The sequence below is a fragment of the Xiphophorus couchianus genome, chromosome 6, assembly GCF_001444195.1.
Source record: "Xiphophorus couchianus chromosome 6, X_couchianus-1.0, whole genome shotgun sequence".
Classification (NCBI taxonomy): domain Eukaryota; kingdom Metazoa; phylum Chordata; class Actinopteri; order Cyprinodontiformes; family Poeciliidae; genus Xiphophorus; species Xiphophorus couchianus.
Genome location: NC_040233.1, coordinates 30,620,044 through 30,641,636, shown reverse-complemented (window position 1 = coordinate 30,641,636; position 21,593 = coordinate 30,620,044). Strand labels below are relative to the sequence as shown.

Below are 21,593 nucleotides of genomic sequence, written 5' to 3'. Positions count from 1 at the left end.
CATGGTGCCAACTGTGTGGTTCTGGTCCCAGCAGAACCAGTGGAGGTTCTGTTCACCTGCTGTATCTTGGTTCAGAACCGATGAATCGGGTCATGAAAGAAACCAGGCAGTTTCAGACTGAAGCATTTTATTCACACTGAGGAAGAGGAAGATGATGAAGGGTAACAGTCAGAATGACAGAAACCGGTTCAGAAACGGACACGGTCGGTTCAGAATTGGTCCAGTGGTTCTGAAGCGGACCGGGTCACACGGCCCGGTTCCAGCAGTTGGTTCTGATGGTTCAATCCAGACTGGGAATCTATGGATGGATCCCAGTGGAGTAGTGCTAGTTTCCATGGAAACCCAGAAGCACAAACCCTGACCGGAGCGGTCCAAGCCCGGTTCTGTATGATTGAAGCCCTGTGATTGGACAGAGCCAGGAGGAGGCGGGCCTCCGCTGCACACCTGGTCAGGTACGCAGCTCAGCAGGAAACTGCAGGAATGCTGGAGATCAGAGGAGGAAATGACCCGGGTCTTTGTACTCTTGGATCCTGGGAACGCTGGGAACACTGGGAACGCTGGGAACACTGGGAACATCAGAGGTTTTCCTGAGGAAAACATTCGGACTGGATCCTCTGCCGATTCCCAAACCGGTTCCCAGCTTTACGACCCGTTAGTGTTCGCTCAACAGGAACCAGTCGGGTCAGACGGTACCGAGCTTACCGGGACCGGTCGGTTCTGGTTTCAAGGAATCCAGTTAGGTAAAGTGTAAACATGACGACGTTCCGTAGAGCTGCTGTGGGAAAACCCGGATCAGAACATTTGGTCTAGATTAAACACTCAACAGGGAAGTTGTTCTGACCCGGTTCTGGTGTCACTGTTCCTGATTAGAACCGGTTAAAACTCCAGTTCTGCGGTTCGGTCCGTTTGAACAATAAATAGAAAACTTCTGGATTTCTGTTCTGACCCGTTTGTCCCACTCAGTAAGACACTCTGGTTCTGATCCAGCAGTCGGTTCTGGTTCTGACGGGTCACCAGTAGAAGGAGCGAGACAGAAAGTTGGCGGCAGCGCCGAACCAGCTGGACCCGTCCTGGCCCGACCCGACCCGGCTGATCGCCTTGTCTGGGTCTTGAGACGGACTCTCCTCCTCCGGAAGATACTCCGGCAGGTCCAGGTTCTGCTCCACCGATACAGAACCGGCCTCTGTGAAATGGACCAAAATCTGCAGAACACAACAGAACCACCATGATTACTGCTGACCCGGTTCTTCAGGTTTAGGGAACTCAGAAAAAATAACCTGAAATGTTATTAAAGATGATCAGATATGAGGAATTATTGTCTAAGCTAGCTAAGGCTAAACTAACTGAGTCTAAGCTAACTGAGCCTAAGCTAGCATGAAGACTAAACTAACTAAGTCTAAGCTAGCATTAAGGCTACGCTAACTGAGTCTAAGCTAGCATGAAGACTAAACTAACTAAGTCTGAGCTAGCATTAAGGCTAAACTAACTGAGTCTAAGCTAGCATTAGGCTCAACTAACTGAGTCTAAGCTAGCATTAAGGCTAATCTAACTGAGTCTAAGCTAGCATTAAGGTTAATATAACTGAGTCTAAGCTAGCATTAAGGCTAAACTATCTGAGTCTAAGCTAGCATTAAGGCTCAACTAACTGAGTCTAAGCTAGCATTAAGGCTAATCTAACTGAGTCTAAGCTAGCATTAAGGCTAATATAACTGAGTCTGAGTTAGCATGAAGGCTCAACTAACTGAGTCTAAGCTAGCATTAAGGCTAATCTAACTGAGTCTAAGCTAGCATTAAGGCTAATATAACTGAGTCTGAGCTAGCATGAAGGCTCAACTAACTGAGTCTAAGCTAGCATTAAGGCTAATCTAACTGAGTCTAAGCTAGCATTAAGGCTAATCTAACTGAGTCTGAGCTAGCATTAAGGCTAATATAACTGAGTCTGAGCTAGCATTAAGGCTAATATAACTGAGTCTGAGCTAGCATGAAGGCTCAACTAACTGAGTCTGAGCTAGCATGAAGACTAGACTAACTAAATCTAAGCTAGCATAAAGGCTAAACTAACTGAGTCTAAGCTAGCATTAAGGCTAAACTAACTGAGTCTAAGCTAGCATAAAGGCTAAACTAACTAAGTCTAAGCCAGCATAAAGGCTAAACTAACTGAGTCTAAGCTAGCATAAAGGCTAAACTAACTGAGTCTAAGCTAACATTAAGGCTAAACTAACTGAGTCTAAGCTAGCATGAAGACTAGACTAACTAAGTCTGAGCTAGCATTAAGGCTAATCTAACTGAGTCTAAGCCAGCATTAAGGCTAAACTAACTGAGTCTAAGCTAGCAGTAAGGCTAAACTAACTGAGTCTAAGCTAGCATGAAGACTAGACTAACTAAGTCTGACCTAGCAGTAAGGCTAATCTAACTGAGTCTGAGCTAGCATGAAGGCTCAACTAACTAAGTCTAAGCTAGCATTAAGGCTAAACTAACTGAGTCTAAGCTAGGATTAAGGCTAATCTAACTGAGTCTAAGCTAGCATTAAGGCTAAACTAACTCAGTCTAAGCTAGCATGAAGACTAGACTAACTAAGTCTAAGCTAGCATAAATGCTAAACTAACTGAGTCTAAGCTAGCATAAAGGCTAATCTAACTGAGTCTAAGCTAGCATTAAGGCTAATATAACTGAGTCTAAGCTAGCATGAAGGCTCAACTAACTGAGTCTAAGCTAGCATTAAGGCTAATCTAACTGAGTCTAAGCTAGCATTAAGGCTAATCTAACTGAGTCTGAGCTAGCATTAAGGCTAATCTAACTGAGTCTGAGCTAGCATTAAGGCTAATATAACTGAGTCTGAGCTAGCATGAAGGCTCAACTAACTGAGTCTAAGCTAGCATGAAGACTAGACTAACTAAGTCTAAGCTAGCATAAAGGCTAAACTAACTGAGTCTAAGCTAGCATTAAGGCTAAACTAACTGAGTCTAAGCTAGCATTAAGGCTAAACTAACTGAGTCTAAGCTAGCATAAAGGCTAAACTAACTAAGTCTAAGCCAGCATAAAGGCTAAACTAACTGAGTCTAAGCTAGCATAAAGGCTAAACTAACTGAGTCTAAGCTAACATTAAGGCTAAACTAACTGAGTCTAAGCTAGCATGAAGACTAGACTAACTAAGTCTGAGCTAGCATTAAGGCTAATCTAACTGAGTCTAAGCCAGCATTAAGGCTAAACTAACTGAGTCTAAGCTAGCAGTAAGGCTAAACTAACTGAGTCTAAGCTAGCATGAAGACTAGACTAACTAAGTCTGACCTAGCAGTAAGGCTAATCTAACTGAGTCTGAGCTAGCATGAAGGCTCAACTAACTAAGTCTAAGCTAGCATTAAGGCTAATCTAACTGAGTCTAAGCTAGCATTAAGGCTAAACTAACTCAGTCTAAGCTAGCATGAAGACTAGACTAACTAAGTCTAAGCTAGCATAAATGCTAAACTAACTGAGTCTAAGCTAGCATAAAGGCTAAACTAACTGAGTCTGAGCTAGCATTAAGGCTACATTCAGGCTGTCATTGCTGCTGAATTTCTACTAGGATGATCTAAATAATAAGTTCCTCCACATCAGATACGAAGCCTGAAACTCCAGCAGGTGACCTGACCTCGTCTCCGTTCTCGTCCTTCACCACCTGCTGAGCCGTCATGACCTCCGTGGCAGCGATGGCCGACGCCAGAGCCTGGAAAACCAAGGCAGACATCAGGAAGCTCTCTGGGATCCGGACCGATCAGGGAAAACGCTCGGTCCGGATCATTCCATGTCTTGCGAACGGTTTTCCGTTCATCCTGAAAGGCTTCGGTTCTTCCTGAATATTCCGGACAGAACCGTCCTCACCTCGGCTTTCAGGTCCGATCGGATCCGAACGACGCATCTCTTAACGGCCATCTGGAAGGTGAAGCTGATGACGCCTCGGATCTTCAGCAGTGCCTCCTCACACAGACTGCGCCGACCCTGCAGCGGATCAGAACCGGACAGCGGGTCAGAACCCTGCAGCGGACCGGAACCGGACGGCGGTGTCTGTGTGCGGACCCACCGGGTCGTCCAGGCCGTGGATCTGCAGGATCACCGTCTTGGCTCTCTTGTTGCTGGATCCCAGGAAGAACTGGGCCTTGCGCTGCGCGCCGCCGCGCCCCGGTCCGGCCGCCTGCGGTTCGTCGGCGCCGGCCGCTGTCTGCAGCAGCTGGTAGATCTCTGAGGCCAGCAGCTTGGTCTCTCCTGGAGTGGTGGACCTGTAGGGAGGACCGCAGTGTTTACCACACACGGTTCTGTCGGACCGAGCCCAACCGGGCCTCTTCGGTTCCGGAAGAAGGTCGCTCACTTCTGCACGACGTTCTGCAGGCTCAGCATCATCCCCAGTTCTGCCTTCAGCTTCTCCCTGTTGGCTCGGCACTCCGCCAGGTACCGGACCGCCTGCGGAGACCCAGAGCAGCAGTCAGAACCAGAACCGACCCGATAACTGCCGATGAAACCAAAGGTCCGGGCTGGGGGGCTCACCAGCAGGGCGCAGTAGACCACCTGAGGGTCGGGGTGGTCCAGGAACAGGATGAGGCCCGGCAGGCAGCCGTGGTCCTGGACGATGGCTCTGCGGTTCATCGGGTCAGCCGCCAGGTCCCTCAGCTGGGTCACCACGGCCAGCGGGTCAGGAACCGGGTCGCCCCGGGCCACCGGCGGGTCGGGCTCGCCACTCATGGCTGCTTGGGGGGACCTGGAGGAGAAACGGATCAGTACCGATCTCTGGTGGCTCTGCCTGGTCCACTAGACCTGCTGGATTTTCTGTGCCTTCCCACCCAGTCAGAACCGCCGGCCCAGAGCTGACATATAAACCGGACCCATCAGAACTCCAGGTCCAATTAAATGGCAACCATTCAGCTGTTCAAATGCCTAGGTGGATGTAGCTCCGCCTCCGAGGCGCAGCTCCTCCCCCTCAGCTCCTTCACACTAGCCAGCAGCAATTAGCAAACAGCTAATTATTACAGGAGCTGCTGCTCAGAGCGACGCTGGTAAAAACCATTAAAGGGTTAAAAGAGGAGCCATGTTGGGACGACTTCCTGGAGGCGGAGCTTGAGAATCAGCAGGAGTTTTTAAAGAAACAGAGGCCCAATTTCAAGACAATAAATCAGGAAGTCAAATTTACTTTGAGAAACATTTGATTTGGTTTTTCTAACTGATGGTAACTTAGTTACTGATGCTTCTGGAAAACACAGAACACTGCCGCTGGTTCTGCAGAACTTCAATGGGTTCCAGAATCTGGAGTGTTTGAACGGACCTTATCATTCCTGACATCCAGAACCGGACCGGGCCCATCAGAACCGGACAGGGCCCATCAGAACCGGCGCCCTGCTCTGTCAGGATCAAGGTTCTGCATGTGATCCAGTTTGGAGAGGAAATCACTCAGTTTCCTCTGTTGGTTGGATATGGTTCTGGATCCGGTTCCGGTTCTAACCACAGTCCTCTGCAGCAGATGGCCCGGTTCTGGTTCTGATTCAGGTTCTACGGCTGACCCGGCTTCCTTAGACCGAACCTGAGTCTGACTGGGACCAAACTGGGCCGGTTGGTACCGGACTGTGTTCTGTTTCTGTTCTCCTCAAGAACCGAACCTCTCCATCAGAACCCATCCACAACTATCGTTTGGTTCTGACCCGGATCATACTAACAGAGCCAGAATGCTAATGATGCTAACTCACCTGGCTGTAACGATCACCGGTACCAGAACCAGCACTCCGGTCCGGTCCGGTCCTCCCCCTGACGTTCGGTTCCCGTTCTGTTCTCTCGGACCGGGTCGGAACTTCTTTGTTTTGGGTTTATTTCCTCTCTTCGAACCGAACCGTCGGTTCTTCCTGCCGAGGCCAGCGGCTCTGCCACGTGGCAACATGCAGCTCTGTGATTGGCCGCCCGGCCCCAGCGGACCAATCAGTGGCTCTGTTCCTCACAGGCCAGGTCCCTCACCCTGATGACGTCAGAAAGCGGATCCAGGACCAGTCTGTTTGAGCTGTGATGGTGGAACTGGACCGGTACCAGCACCGGTCTTGTGCGAAATTCTGCCGACTGCGTCGGGAGCGCGCACCGCAGCCAGAGAGGATCCGTTCATTTCTGATCGATTTATCGGTAAAATAACTCATATAATCATATCAAGGCTGTAACTTTCAGTAGCTAACAAAATGGTCAAATCAATAAATAGACGAGTTCTTGTCACACCGTTTAGTGATAAGATCATCGGTCTTTCTCCTACTTTTGTCTCTCAAGCCTCACAAATAAAAGTCCGTCACCAGATTCGGGTTTGGTGTATTGGGGATTTTTCACCAGCAGGGGGCAGCACAGACTGGCTGGAAACCCGACCCAGTTCAGCTCAACAGAACCGGTTCCTCACACACATCATATTCTGGAATCAGTTCGGGTCACATTTCGTTACTGACCGGATCCCGGTTCTGATCAAGTTCTGCCCGATTCTGGTTAAAAACCAGGTCCATTTATGGTTCTGATTAGTTTATTAGTCCAAATGAAAATTAAATGAGCAGAAATTCAGTTGATGAATAAATGTCCAATATCCCGGCAGAACATGGAGAAGACAGAGAGAACCGGGTCAGAACCAGAACCTTCTGGCCTGCAGGCCCCGCGTTGCTTCAGGGTCAGAGGGTTCTGATGCTCAGATGTTCTTCATCACACCGAGGAAGAGGAGGAAGGAGCGGTTCTGATCCCACAGTGACGGGAAACAGCAGAACTCCGGACAAAAACCTGCAGCACCCCGGAACCGCCACTAGGGGCTCCGCGTCACTGAGCTGAAGAAACCTGATGCTAAAGACAAACTGAAAACCGGGCCGCCATGAGGTCCAATGTGGCCCTGCAGACGGTGGAGCAGCAGAGTCAAACCGGTTTAACAGAACTGGATTCACATGGAAACATGTTTCCATAGAAACATGATCAGTTATTCATCAACACCTTGATCAACATGTTGATGTGACCCAGTTCCAGCAACAAGACGAGAGATCTGTTAAAATATGAATAAATGTGTTTCTGAGCCTCTGATGTCATACAATTATTTCTCACAATCCAGCTGGAATGTGGCCCGGTCCAAACAGCAGAACCAGAACCAACCCCCATGAAAAATCCAGTTTCATGGTTCTGGCGAAATCCTCTATCTGAGGCATCGGTTGCCATGGCGACAGGCACTAACAGCAGGTTCAGTTAAAACTGCAGGCGACTATAAAAACGACTTTTTTCTAAAAATATCTCAGATTCGTGTTTCTGAAGGATGGATCCACCAAGAGCTGCACCAAAAACAACCAATCAGAACCAGAAGGCGGGGCTTAGTGCTGTCAATCATCCTGATGCTCTTGCTGCTCAATGTGCTAATGCGGAGCAGGGTTTCCTCCAGTTCATCAGCCTGCTGGCTTTCATGACCCTCCATCCAGGCTGAGAAGCAGCAACAGACGGAGTAAACTGGATAAAAGATAACAGGACCCGGTGGGACGGGACCCAGTGGGACGGGACCGGTGGGACGGGACCCAGTGGGACGGGACCGGTGGGACGGGACCCAGTGGGACGGGACCGGTGTAGGACGGGATCCGGTGGGACGACCCGGTGGGACGGGATCCGGTGGGACGACCCGGTGGGACGGGACGGGACCCAGTGGGACGGGATCCGGTGGGACGACCTGGTGTAGGACGGGATCCGGTGGGACGACCCGGTGGGACGGGAAGGGACCCAGTGGGACGGGACGGAACCGGTGGGACGGGACGGGACCGGTGGGACGGGACCGGTGGGACGACCCGGTGGGACGGGACGGGACCCGGTGGGACGGGACGGGACCGGTGGGACGGGACCCGGTGGGATGGGACGGGACCGGTGGGACGGGACCCGGTGGGACGGGATGGGAACCGGTGGGACGGGATGGGACCCGGTGGGATGGGATGGGACCCGGTGGGACGGGATGGGACCCGGTGGGATGGGACCCGGTGGGACTGTTTTCATGTCTTCAAATTCTTGTAACTTTCATAATTTTTACCACAAAAACATGGAGGGCGGCTGGTGGACTGGCTTAGCGCCCCCTAGTGCCGAACTAAGCAAGTTTTGTGGCGGAAATCCTGGCAGAGAAACAACTTTACAGAAAAACTGTTCGTCTCGTGGCTATGCTAACTAGCCGTAGCATTCATGACAGGCTATGCTAGCGGCAGCGTAACAGAGACGGAGGTTGGAGGAGGATGAGCGCCACACGGACAGTGACTGGCTCTGATTGGTTGGTTCTAGTTAGCACTGGGAGCACTGGGAGAAGGTGGAGGAAATCTTTTTATCATCTCTCATATCATGCGGTCACGACATGGTGACGGTTTTAACAGTGACGTACTGCAGCTTTAAGCCTGAGCCATCTTGACTCCGCCCCCAGCGTTCAGCCAGGTTCCGGTTCTGGTGCCGCTCCTGCTGTTCTTCTCTTTGTTTAAGGCGCCATTGTTGTGTTATCGCAGCCTGGAGCCCAGCAGAACCTTCTGGTTCCGGTTCTAAAGAAGCAGAAAGATGTCCGTGTTGTCTTCATCTTCCTCATCCTCTTCATCAGGTAACGCGCCGTCTCTGCTGTTTGAGCGGCTCCGGTGTTCAGCGCTCACCGGGCTCAGCTCGTCTGCGGTTAGCTGCCCGCAGCGGTGCCTGATTAAAACACGGTTCTCCTTTAATGGATCCCAGATGGTTCTGGGCCCGCTGGGATGTTCCGTAGGAACCAGTTTGGGTCCGGTTGTGAAACTCATTAAAGTGTCCTGCGGGAAGACTGAGGAAGCAGGTTTAATCCATCAAACTTTATTTAAATTTAATTCAGAGAGAAAGAGAACAAATAATATCCCAAAATAGAAAAATTCCTGAGTAAAAACAGACAAACAGGCACCGCTGCGGGCAGCTAACCGGGGCTGGTTCTGCTTGACCTGCTTCCTGGACACAAAACCTTTTGTCCGTCTGAATGAGCAGAAAGTTCTGGATCAGGTTCTACTGATGGTTCTGACTGAACCAGAACAATGGCCCAGTTAAATCCCAGTACTGACGGACGTTTTCTCAAACTTTTCTGACGTTGTAAAGTTTTTAATGTGGTTCAGTTTAAGTTTAAACAGTCAAATACTAAAATCATGAACAAACAGCTTTGATGGGTTAAAAACGCAGCAAGGAACCAGAACTCAGAACTTTGGTGGAAACGTTTTCACACCCGCAAGTTCTACAGTTTCCATGTGGACCAAAACATGCAGCGGCTTTATTTGCGGCTCTCCCCGTCCTTCCAGAACCCCGACCGGACCGGTTTCCTCAGCAGGAACCGGAACCTTTGCGGGTCAAGGAGGAGTGGGTGGAGGTCCGGGTCGGTGAGGAGGAGCGGGAGGTTCTGAAGCAGGAAGTGGAGCTCCCGGAGGCTGGTGGGTCCGACCAGAACCGGGTCCATCCAGGAGAGCTTCTGAGGACGGGTGAGTGACACCAAGAGGTTCCGAAGGAACCAGAGTTCTGCTGAGCAGCAGCCTGAGCCATGGGTCTGACCCGTTACACGCCTGGCCCTTAAAGTTCTGCTTTTAATTTGAAATGGACACATTTCATTTCCTGCCATGGTCTTTAGATACCGACCCGGTACCGTCCACCAGCATGAAGCAGTTCTGAAGGTTGAACAGTACCGGTGAAGACGGAACCAAAGGGTCCATTAAGTTGATTCTGCCCCAGTGGGAGCAGAAAACACCCTTCACTCATGTCTCTCTGCTTCTACAGAACCCGAACCGCTACCGGGTCATGATGAGCTGGAACCAAACGACCCGAAACCTCCAGAGATTAAAGAGGAAGAGGAGGAGCCAGAACAGATGAAGGACCAGCAGGAGGAAGAGGAGCAGCTGGTGCTGAAGCTCCGCCCAGGTGAGCCGCCCAGGGCGCTAAGCACTGGGGACCAGACCGGTTCTGGTCCATTGGACCAATAAACTGATAGATTCCAGTAACTTGCTAAGCAGGTGTTTGGTTCCTGGTTTTCTTTTTTCTTCCAGAACTCCCACATCAACATTCCCGTCAGGATGTAGAGGTTCTACCCGACCAGGACAGAAACTGCAGTCAGGACCAGGAGGAACCAGAACCTTTACAGCCCGGCAGAAACAATGGCTCCATTCCACAACCAAAAACTAAGAACAGAGAACCACCAGCATCCTGCTTACAATGTGGGAAAACGTTCACCAGGAAGAGCACCATGCTGGACCACCTGAGAACTCACACCGGGGAGAAGCCACATTCCTGCGGCCACTGTGGGAAGAGTTTCAGTAGAAAGGGAAATCTGTTGGTTCACATGAGAAGTCACACAGGGGAAAAGCCGTGTGTGTGTTCGGTCTGTGGGAAAGGTTTCAGACAGAGGAGCAATCTGATGGTTCACATTAGAACACACACAGGGGAAAAACCATACTGTTGCTCAGAATGTGGGAAGAGTTTTCGACAAAGGGGTTGCTTAGTGTGCCACATGAAAACTCACACAGGAGAACGGCCATTTTCCTGTCAAATGTGTGGGAAAAGTTTCCGGCATAAATCCAACTTGTTTGTTCATGTCCAAACTCACACTGCTGAGAAACAACATTCCTGTAAAACCTGTGGGAAATGTTTTTCCCTGCGTAAAAATTTGATGAAACATACGAAAACGCATTCATCTGAGAAACTGCATTGTTGCAGAACATGTGGGAAATGTTTTGCTGTTCGCCACAATCTGAAGCAACACATGAGAACTCATGAGCCTGAGAAGCCGTATTCCTGTAAAACATGTGGGAAAAGCTTCAGGCACAAACAGGTTCTGGAGTTTCACATGATCACGCATGCCGAGAAAAAACCTTACAGCTGCTCCAAGTGTGGGAAAGGTTTCAGCCGGAAGTTCATCCTAGTGAGCCACAGCAGAACTCACACAGGTGAGAAGCCCGTTTCTTGTAAAGTGTGTGGAAAGAGTTTCTACCACAAGTATTACTTAACGCGTCACATGAGGTATCACACTGAAGTAATCACTCAGCATCATCCCTGTGCAGAATGTGGGAAAACTTTCAGCCGCAAAGGGACCATGCTGCGACACATGAAGACTCACACAGGTGAGAAACCCTATTCCTGCCCGGAATGTGGGAATAATTTCAGCAGAAAGTCCAACATGTTAGTTCACATGAGAACTCATACAGGTGAGAAACCATCTCTGTGTACAACATGTGGGAAGACTTTCAGACAAAACAGTAATCTGTTGGTTCACATGAGAACCCACACTGGTGAGAAACCACATACATGTTCAGAATGTGGGCAGGGTTTTAGTAGAAGGTACGCCATGTTGACTCACCTGAAGTCCCACACAGGGGAGAAGCCTTTCTCTTGCAGAATGTGTGGGAAGAATATTCGTCATAAGAGTAACTTGTCACGCCACATGAAAACACACACCGCAGGTAGATATGTTCTGGAGTGATATCAGCAGGAAACGGTGTCTCTTCTGTACTTCCTGTTTCCTCTGTCAGCAGGAAAAAGGAATCTGCAGGATCTTTGGGAAACTGATATGTTGAGACGATACGGATGAACGCCTCCTTTAAGTTTTGCTGACATCTGGCCCATTGACCTGATGGTAAAGAGAAAACTCATCCATGTGTAAGCTAGCTGCAGTGTTGTGTATGACGTTAAAATGCTTTGTTTAATCTGAGTGTCAGTAAATGGTTCTTCAAGCAAAGCCTGGTGTCTCCTGGTTTTCTCTCTGTTGTTAAATATCCTGGAACCAAACATGAGCAGAACCTCCAGGATGGAGCTGAGTCAGAACCTGGCACTGAAGACTGGGTCCAGAAACTGTCCCTGTCCCAGCAGACCATGTTGCCACTGGACATGAGTGGGTGATTTCTGTGGGGAATCTTTTCTTCCCTGACTGTAAAACCTGGACTGGACCGAACAGAACCTGCTGACAGCAGCAATGGAAGTGGCTTTTCTTGGTTAATTTCTGCTTCTAAACGATCTGATTGGACGCTGGAAAAGACTGTTGTTGTGCTAACAGCAGTTAGCCTATCAGAGAAGCTATGCTAGCCTAAAATAAGATCTGAATGCTAACATGTAGCAGCTAATGCTAATGTTAGCGTCCACAGTCCAGATTTCTATGATCGATCAGAGAAACTCGGAAAAACGAACTTTGGTCCAATCTGATGAAGATTAAAAACTATAAATGTTTCTGCTGCTCATTTAGTAGCAAAAATGGTTTTGACCTGAAATTAACTTCATTCAACATTAAACTAGTTTATCTGCATGTTTAAAGTTAAGTTATATTTCACAGGTTCTTTCTGGGACCGGACCAGAACTAAACTTCAGGTTCTGCTTGAGCTGAAGGTAACCTGTCGGTTCTAGCCGGTTCTGTTCAGCAATTAGTTTATGTTGGAGGCAGCAAGTGGACCGCAGAGCAGGATGGATGAAGATCAACGAGACCCTGAAACCCGTGGTGACGAGGTCAGCCATCATCTTCAGAACCCAAACTGGTACTGGTCCGTTTCTACTGTGTTTCCTTTGATGTGTCAGAAGCACATGATAAACACACTGTTGAACCAGAACCGACCGGCAACACGCGGTCCAGCAGTGGCCATATTGGATCAACTGGTTCAATCGGATCCAGCAGGACAAAGAGCTAGCATGTTATGCTACCTTAGCAGGACTCCTGCAGACCAGCTGAGATGGTACCGAGGAATTTGGTCCAATTAAAACCCGATCCATAACTAAATATCAAAGCAAACCCAGAAACCAACTGTTTTCTAGCTGCTGACCAGATCAGATGAAAAGATAAAATTTCTCATTCAGATTTTAAATGTCTGTTAGTAAACAGGAAGTTGAGTCAGTGATGAAGATGCAATAGGAAGAGGAGGAAGAGGAGGAGCTGATCTGTCCCTGATCTCTAAAGAGACTCAAACTTCCTCCTTCAGCTCAGCTCAACTCTCCAACATTAACTCTGCTCAACATGCTGTCTCTGCTCACATCTGGATTCACTCTGCTGGTTCTGATCACTGGATCAGGTTGGTTGGAGTCTTTCAGAGAATAATCTGATCCTTCTTGTTCTTCACTTATATCAGTTTTTCTTCCTTCAGGTGTAAACTGTCAACAACTCACTGCAGCGAAGACTGAGGAGTTCAGTTCAGAGGGCAGCTCTGTTACTCTGACCTGCAGTTACACCAAAGATTCTGCACAGGTTTTATTCTGGTATCAACAAAATCCAGGAGAACCTCCAGAGTTCCTGAGGTCTCACTCACCTTCAGGTGGATCAGAACATCTGGACAGGATGACATTTAAAGGAAGCAAAGAAGAAATGTCCATGAAGATCTCCTCTGCTGCAGTGACAGACTCTGCTGTGTACTACTGCGCTGTGAGGCCCACAGTGACAGGAAACACCAGAACCCTGTACAAAAACCTGCAGTACTCCACAGCAGCCACTAGAGGGCCTCACTCCCTGTTAAACCACTAAAACCTGCAGTACTCCCCAGCAGCCACTAGAGGGCCTCACTCCCTGTTAATCCACTGGTTGTTGAGTCTTTGGACTGAAGACAAAGACAACAGAGACATGAAGCAGTAAAGATCAGAGACAGAGCTGATGAGGAAGCAGAAAACTCTCTGATTGGTTGATTTGAAATGGCCCCGCCCACTGACCTCATCCAATGACATCATTTCTTCCTCCTCCTCTGTCAGTCTCCACTTTTTCTATAACTAATTACTGGAGATAATCTCTGCTGTTAGAGAAGGACAACCTGTCCCACTCAGCTGTTGCTAGGAGACAACGTCTCCGTCTCCTGTCCTCCACTGGTCCAAACTGGTCTGACCTTCAGGTTCCCCGGTTTCTGTTCTGGAAGCAGATGTTTGGGTTCATCCAGAACCATAGAGCTCAGCCTTTCCTTAAAATCATGAACAACTGGCAGCATGTTTAGGACCGGTTCAGTCCAAAAGAACCCGGTCCGTGTGGAACCATGGTTCTGTATATCTACCAGCAGGAGGTCGCTCAGTTTGACATGAGCTCAGAACCAATTGGCCAAAACCAGAACCAGATCACTGTTCCCTGTCTGGACCCAACCAGAACCATTCGGCCCACCGAACTGCCATGGGCAGTTTCATGTTAAAACCTACTATGGCAGGCGGTCTTAGCATAAAATCAGTGTGATTATCCACAGGTTTGACTAGAAAAAAACACATTGTGATAAATTATTTATGTGCATTTACAGTTTCAACAGTAAGAACAGATAAAGCTTTGCTTTGTTGATATGCTGACCTGGGTCAGAACCGGGTCAGAACCAACTGAAGAGGCTTTGGACTGAGCCCGGGTCAGAACCGGGGCTCTTAAAACGGGTAAAATGTGACGCTGCACGTCGAGCCAAAACAAGCCGAGAGCTTTTGTGTCATCAGGATGTTTTGACTGGACCAGTAGAGTCATTCTGACAAGTGAGATTTTTAATTTATCTGAAATAGAAAAAAACAAATATTTTAAAAATATTCCAGGCGTCTGTAATCTGGAGAAATCTTAAAAGTCAAATGTACGGTTCTTCAGATCTCAGTTATTTGCTTTAAAGAAACCTGCTATTTAATTTACGCCAGTGGAAACATATTTAACTCACATCTAATTATATATTTAAGATATCGTTAATTTGAATTTTGACTAATCAGAACAAAGAGAAAGATACCTCAAATGTACTTTGACTAGGCATCTGAAATATGTTTCAGATAGTAATTTATTGTAAATATCTTGACTAAAGAAAATATATGTTTTGTAACAAACTAGTTTCAGATATCTGGAATGTAAGTTATGTGAAGCAGATTTTGTTGAAACAGCTTGCCATAAGGATCCAGGTTTTTCCCAGTTACTGATGACATCACAACAGGACCGGCTGCTGATTGGATGATGGAGCAAACAGGAAGAACAACCAATTAATGTCCAACTTCTCCACAAACTTTATTTCTAGTGATGTTCTACAGCACAGAACCAGAACATCTAGAGTAGAACACAAACCGGAGCTCACATGAATACAATCAGAAACATAGATGCTAAATATTAGAACAGGCACATGATAGAAAACATTCTGAGTCCTCTGTAAAGAAACTGGATGGAATAAAGGTTGTAATATTTGAATGAGTGTCTCTGGAGGAGCTGCTCCAGCTACGGTTCTAGAAACCCAGATAGCATATCCAGAACTTTCTGAGTTTTCACTAAAACGGGTCCAGATCCACACAGAACCTGCAGCTTCTGCTGGAGCATTTCTGTAGGAACCACCCAAACAATACGCGCCGTCTGCTGGTTACCATGGAGACCAACGCAGCCTGTGGGCAGCCGTTACCGTCCGAGGAGCGGCTCGGGTTTCTAGACGCTTGTCCTGCTGCTGGCGGATCAGGACAGGACCGGTTCTGATCGGTTCTGCTGGGTCCAAAGTCCTGAAGAGCTGAAGCCTTCCTGACATCCAGGCCAGACAGAAAACATTTAACTAGAACTGATACTATTACACTGAAACCGTCAGCCGGACCATTCCTGGTTCCGACCCGGATCTGACCCGGATCCAACCAGGCATCATCAAAGTTATTTTGTAGAATTTATCCACTATCATGTTTATGGCATAAATAAATATTTTAGTGTAACCAGAACTCTGCTGCGCTTCAGTCTGTTGCCTCCAGAACCTTCTGGTTCTGTTCAGCTGGCCTGCCACCAGCATCACGTTCTGAGATGGATTTTCTAGGGTTCTCTTCTCTGTACCTGGACGTCAGGTACTGGTTCCCAGCCGGGTTGGAGGTCCGATCCTGTGGCCGTGGTTTCAGCCTGATGAGCGGCCTAGGTGTTAGCGTAGCGCTACAGGTCAGGGTCGGTTCAGTTCCGGCTTCCTCCTGCCGTGTGTCGATGCGCCCCTGAGCAAGGCACTTAGCCCCAGGTTGCCTCCTGATGTCTGGGGTATAAATGTGAGTCCGGGGGCGTCCATTTGCCTCAGAGACAGGAACCCAGATATCCATGTAAACGGGTCAGAAGCAGAACCTGGTTCTGGTCAGATTAGTGTCAGCAGAGCAGAACCACCTCGGGCGGTTCCGGCAGGTGTAAACGTCGGTTCCAAGGGAGCCGGTAGAATTGGACCTCTGGTTCCCCTGACCTGAATATGTGCCGGTTCTGGTTCTGGGGACCGTTCAGAGAACTGGACCACCTTTCAGGGCTGGTCATTATTTACATTTATTTCTACAAACATTAATAAGCTGTGGATGACTGGAGGTTCTCCACCGTCTGGTACCGGAACCACGGCTCCTTTCTGCACCGAAACATTTCATTAGTAGAAGAACTTCCTGCTGAGCCTCAAACCTTTTCAATATCTGAATCATTTTTCCGTCTCTCTGAGTTGAGTGATAATCTTAGAGCTCTGCAGCTAGAAGTCGACAAGCTCACCACTCTGATCATTCGGATCCAACTGAACCAGAACCAAAGTAGTGATGCTCAGACGGGATCAGCAGCAGGACAGGTGAACCTGACAATGAGCTCACCTGGTGGGTCCAGAGGAACATGGAGGTCGATGAGCGTCGATTCTTCCAACAGAAATCTGGACTTTTAAGGAACAGGAAGACTGGAGGTTCTGGAGAACATCAACAACTCAGTAATGATTATGTTTAAGAATCCAACATAATTATATGATAAACAGGTTTGCCATATCTCCCTCTCTGTGATGAAGGTAGCACAGGTAGCTATGCTAACACTGTTGCTAACAGCACCGCCTAACGGGCACGATGATGTGCTATACGAGTTCTGGTTCACCTGGGCCCCCAGTAGACCATTTGGTCTCAGAATCGGGTTCAATCAGAACCAGATTCAGTTTGACTCATTCTGCAAACTATTGTTCATGGCTCTAGAGCTCTACTGTCTATGGTAGATCTAGACCTCCTCCTCTATCGGAGATCGAGACCTCTTCTCTCGGGTCCAGTCCAGGTGAAAGTTCTTCATGTGACACATGAGGTGGCTGGACTGCCGGAACGTTCTTCCACACAGCTTGCAGGAGTACGGCTTCTCTCCGGTGTGGGTCCTCATGTGGTAGCTCAGCCCCGTCCCCCGACTGAAGGTTTTGTCACACACCTTGCAGGTGAAGGGTTTCTCTCCGGTGTGCATCCTCATGTGGATGTTCATGGCGCTGCGCCTCACGAAGCCCTTTCCACACACCCTGCAGGGGTACGGCTTCTCGCCCGTGTGGGTCCTGACGTGGCAGGTCAGGGTGTTGCTCTGGCTGAAGCGCTTGTGGCAGATGTGGCAGGAGAAGGGCTTCTCGCCCGTGTGCCTCCTCAGGTGGCGCAGCAGGTGGCTGTTGAGGCCAAACTTCTCCCCACAGATCTGACAGGGAAAGGGTTTCTCCCCCGTATGGGTGATCATGTGGCGGAAGGCGGAGTCCCGCCGGGCGAACCGCCGCGTACACAGCTGGCAGGAGTAGGGTTTCTCCTTCTGGTGGGTGTCCCGGTGGTCGTGGAGCAGCAACATGTTGGAGAACCTCTTGCCACACGTCTTGCAGACGAACGGTTTGGGTTCGTCGGAGTCTTCGGACTGCTGGGAGCTGCTGGGTTCCGGTTCGCTGTGCTCACTCTCGTCATAGTTCACCGTCACCATGAAGATGTCGGTCTCCGGTCTCTGGCCGGCCTGACCGGATCCAACTTCTTCCTGTTCCTGTTTGATCTGAGGATGGTCCGGTACCTTCAGGTCCAGACTGAAGTTCCGTTCCTGCTCAGCCAGAACCTCGTCCCCATAGATGTAGTTCTGTTGGATTTCTGGAGAAACAGATAACAGAAATTAGTGGTGAGCTCTGCTAACTGAAACGTTAGCTGCACCAACTAAAACATTTTTCATTCAGCTTCACTCATTAATCCTACAGATTAGAAGCAACAGTTGCTTTGAAAATCTAATCCTTGGTTTTCCTCCCAAAACCATCCGTCCGATTTTTTTATTTGATTTAGTGTTAAATACTGATAAGGCCGTTATAGTGGGGTCTAAACGTTCATGTGGAAGTGATAACCTTAACGTAGCGCTAATGCTATATAGGACTCAGCAGGATCCACTGAACCTCTGGGACGTTTGGTATCGAGCTGGAAGAACCAACGGTTCAATTAGTGCTACATGAAGAAAGTGAAACGAATCAAAAAATAAATTCAGGGACCATTTTAAAAGTAATCGGCACCGATTTCCTTCATGCTGGGATATCAGTGATCAGTCGATGCTTCCATGTGGAGCCGATCTTCTCATCTCCCTCTAAAATCAGCCGCTGTAACGGCTGATTAACGGCCGGCCCCGCCCACCAGCCCAGCCCCGCCCACCAGCCCAGCTGCAACTTGGTATGGGCCAAAATTAAACGGGGTTCCTACAGATGGTCGATCGGCCAGAAAACAATCAATCTGTGCAGCAAAATACTGAATGAAAAATTAGCTCTGGTGTTAGCAATAGCATCAGCGTTAGCATTAACATTAGCGTCTGTGGCAGCCGTTCCAGAACCGAACCCAGAATCCAAACGTCCTTCTGCTCATGGAGACTTAAACAGAACCAGCAGCAGAACCTCTGGGGCTGTTGTGCTTTAACTGGTCCAGTTAGAAGAAATGATCTCAGTTACCAGGATCAGCTATGGGCTCAGGCTACTGTTCTGACCCGTTTGGATCATTTGGACCTGGATAGTGTTTTCATACCTGCTAGGCTGTCAGAACCTGGTACCGGTTCTTCAGGTTTGGATTTTCTCTGTCGAGGCACAAAGGTATCAAACTCCTTCCTCAGCAGCAGACCCTCATCATCGTGTCGGGTCCAGAATTCCACTTTCCTGGTTCTGTTCTGCGGTTCTGGTTCTTCCAGGCCGTGTTCTGTTTCTAGAAGTTCTGATTCTTCCAGGTCATCTATGATCTGCGGACTTTCCGGGTCGTCCAGGTACTCGTCAAAGTCCAGGTATTCTAACTCTCCCAGGTCGTCTATGATCTGTGGCCGGTCTGGTTCTGACAGAACCTCCTGATCGTCCAGGTTCTGGAAAGGTTCTGGTTCCTCTGCAGCTTCTCCTACATGTGGAGCTCCTGGTTCCGGCTGAGTCTCTGTGAGCTGTCCAGGTTCTGGTTCTTCTGGGTCGGGTCTGATCAGAATGTGGTTTGGTTCCATTTGCTCCTCTTTGATGCGTAGAGGTTCTGGTTCGGCCCGGTCCAGACTGCAGGTACTCTCGTAGCCCGTTAGAACCTCCTCCTTACAAACGTGGTGCTGAAGATGTTCTGATGGGACACAAGAAGGAAAATCATCATCATCACGCTACAGAACCAAAACCACAACTTGGTTCTGATGAATATGGACCCAACTGCGCAGCTCTGCTCCAACCCACCTGGTTCTGGTTGGGTCACCTGGTTCTGCAGAACTGGACAGAACCTTCAGAGAGGTCTTCAGTCTCTCTCAGGTCCAGTTCCACCAACAGAACCGTGAATGCACCAGAACCAGGCAGAACCACCACCAGAAGGTGGCACTAATGGACCGAGCTTCTGCTGAGCCCAGCGGTACCGGAGGTTCTACTGGTTCTATTCTACCATTAGTAACTTGGTTCTGTTTTGCGTCTGCAGCTTTAATCGGACCGGAACCCGTCTGGAGGTTCTGAACAAGCATCAGAATTTTTCACTGCAGGAAGACGGGCCGGTTCCCTGAACTGGGTTCTGGACCGTCCTACGACCCGGCATCGGTTCCATATGAGGTCGGGCCGATTTCACCAGAACCCGACCAGAACCAGAACATCCGGGCTCCAGGTTCTGAACTGATCAGGTCCAACCAATAAGCATTGATCTGAAGACGGTGATGGCATAACCCCACCTGTAACCTTTGACCCCGAGTACATGGAACAGCTCCAGACTGTTTTCAAGCGTTTCCATAGCGACCAGACATGGGATGCCCACCCAGCCCCTCCCCTTCAGGTGAAGCATCGTCATGGCAACACCGGAACCGCCGAACAGCCTCCAAACATGGCGGACGGGTCAGTGAAGGATGAAGTTGTGGATCCTGAGCGGAACCCCAGAAACACGATGACGTCACCGTAATTATTATTATTATTATTATTGATTCTGTTGCTGCTGGTTCCGACAGCAGCAGCAACGATTACCGACATGTGAAGTCAGTTATTGTAGAGGTTTATAAACCGCAGTGACATCCGGTCTGCTGCAGAAATACGATTTTTATTTGATTTTTTTCATTATTCCAATAAGCAGCAGAGAAAGTCCTGGTTCTGGTCCCGGTTCACCTCCAGGTCCAGATCTGGTTCTGACAGCTGGAGGTTTTCCGAACATGTGCCAGAAAATTTTAGAAAGTAATTATTAAACTTAAACACATCATTATTACTATCAATAATAAAGAATCATTTGGACCCGGTCCAAACTGTGGTTCCTTTAACCCGCCGGTTACTACTGAACCAGCTGGACTCTGAACCGAACCAGAACCAGTAGTACTGTTTCTAGTGGAAAACCTCCTCTGCTTCCTCCCACGGTCCGGTCGGACCCAGAGAACCACCAGAACCTACCGATCCTGTGCAGCCGGACCTGCGGCTTCAGGCACACCGCCAGCAGCTTGCGCTGCGCGTCCAGCTCCTCCTCGAAGCGGCCGATGGTCCGCTCCACCTCGGAGAAGATCTCCTCGGCCGCGGCGGTCAGTCTCTCCCGGATGAAGTCTCTCAGAGGCTGGACGGAACACATTGTTGCTGCCGCAGCTCGGATGTTCCGCTCCGGTCCAACAGAACCACCGTCTCTGCCTGCTCGGGCCGCACAAAGGAAGCTAACTGTTAGCAGCAGCTAAACTTCCGCCGGACTCCAGGGTGAGAGCTTCCGGAGGGATGCGTCAGCGGCGCCGCCATCTTGGAGGAGGAGAAACGGGTCAACAATATTTTAGAGACGCCAAAGAACCGCAGTTTGGACCGGAATAAACCGGTTTGGGGCTTTTACTAACCAAAAAAGCTCATCTGCTCACCTCAGAGCAATAAACAATAAAAACGAGGTTATCACAGCAGCTGATTCATGTCTGAAACGCCTGATGATGTTCATGTGAGTGAGAGCAGCAGCAGAGGAGAGATGAGGATAATTTGTTCCACATGCAGATCAGAGATGAGGCTGGGAGTGATTCCGCTACCCTCCCCCTCTCTGGTGCAGTCTAATTCCTGCCACCTGTGTCCCATTATCTCTGCTTCCTGTTTGTTCCTGAGCTTCCCCCCAGCCCGTCTTCCCCTTCCTCTGATTGTGGAGAAATGAACCCACTGAGCTCCGGTAGAGGCTGCTGGGCTGATTTCAGACTGTGGAGGTTTACAGATGAAGTGGGACGTCAGAGGCCCGGATTGGATCTGAACAGAACCAGAGAAACATCCAGATCTAATGGCTCCTGAGAACCTGACAGGAACTGAAGCTGCAACCACTGATTCTCCTCCATATTTCCTCTGATCTGTTGAATTGTTCTTTATTGAACATGAATACCATGAACAACACAGAACCAGAACTTCAGCTGATTGGTAGACCTTTCAAACATAAAACGGGCCCCAGCTTGGCTCCCAGCAGCATGTTGGTCTGCAGCGCATCTGCTGGCCTTTAACTAGACCACTTCTTGATGCAAATGGTGGCACCTC

General features: G+C 49.1%; 3 protein-coding genes and 1 gene segment (V, D, J or C); 2 read left to right on the top strand and 2 right to left on the bottom strand.

The window, feature by feature from the left end:
- Window positions 1–110: 110 nt before the first annotated feature.
- LOC114146859 (armadillo repeat-containing protein 1-like) lies at window positions 111–6,306 on the bottom strand. The gene is made up of 7 exons (XM_028021263.1): window positions 5,709–6,306; window positions 4,519–4,729; window positions 4,343–4,434; window positions 4,058–4,253; window positions 3,859–3,975; window positions 3,629–3,703; window positions 111–1,202 (listed from the first exon to the last, which is right to left on the bottom strand). Exons 1-7 carry the CDS (start codon window positions 5,894–5,896, stop codon window positions 1,011–1,013), a joined length of 1,071 nt encoding a protein of 356 aa, XP_027877064.1. The 5' UTR covers window positions 5,897–6,306; the 3' UTR covers window positions 111–1,010.
- A 1,989-nt stretch (window positions 6,307–8,295) lies between these two features.
- Window positions 8,296–11,695, top strand: LOC114146852 (gastrula zinc finger protein XlCGF57.1-like). The gene is made up of 4 exons (XM_028021251.1): window positions 8,296–8,572; window positions 9,279–9,455; window positions 9,748–9,888; window positions 10,014–11,695. The coding sequence occupies exons 1-4, from the start codon at window positions 8,533–8,535 to the stop codon at window positions 11,441–11,443; spliced, it is 1,788 nt and encodes a 595-aa protein (XP_027877052.1). The 5' UTR covers window positions 8,296–8,532; the 3' UTR covers window positions 11,444–11,695.
- A 1,165-nt stretch (window positions 11,696–12,860) lies between these two features.
- LOC114146680 (T cell receptor alpha variable 20-like) lies at window positions 12,861–13,731 on the top strand. The segment is given in 2 exon segments: window positions 12,861–13,013; window positions 13,086–13,731. Coding segments are annotated over 2 exon segments (429 nt in total).
- Window positions 13,732–14,907: 1,176 nt separating this feature from the next.
- On the bottom strand, window positions 14,908–20,714 carry LOC114146659 (zinc finger protein 629-like). Its single transcript, XM_028020957.1, has 3 exons — window positions 20,505–20,714; window positions 18,661–19,221; window positions 14,908–17,754 (listed from the first exon to the last, which is right to left on the bottom strand). Exons 1-3 carry the CDS (start codon window positions 20,674–20,676, stop codon window positions 16,877–16,879), a joined length of 1,611 nt encoding a protein of 536 aa, XP_027876758.1. The 5' UTR covers window positions 20,677–20,714; the 3' UTR covers window positions 14,908–16,876.
- Between the last annotated feature and the right edge of the window lie 879 nt (window positions 20,715–21,593).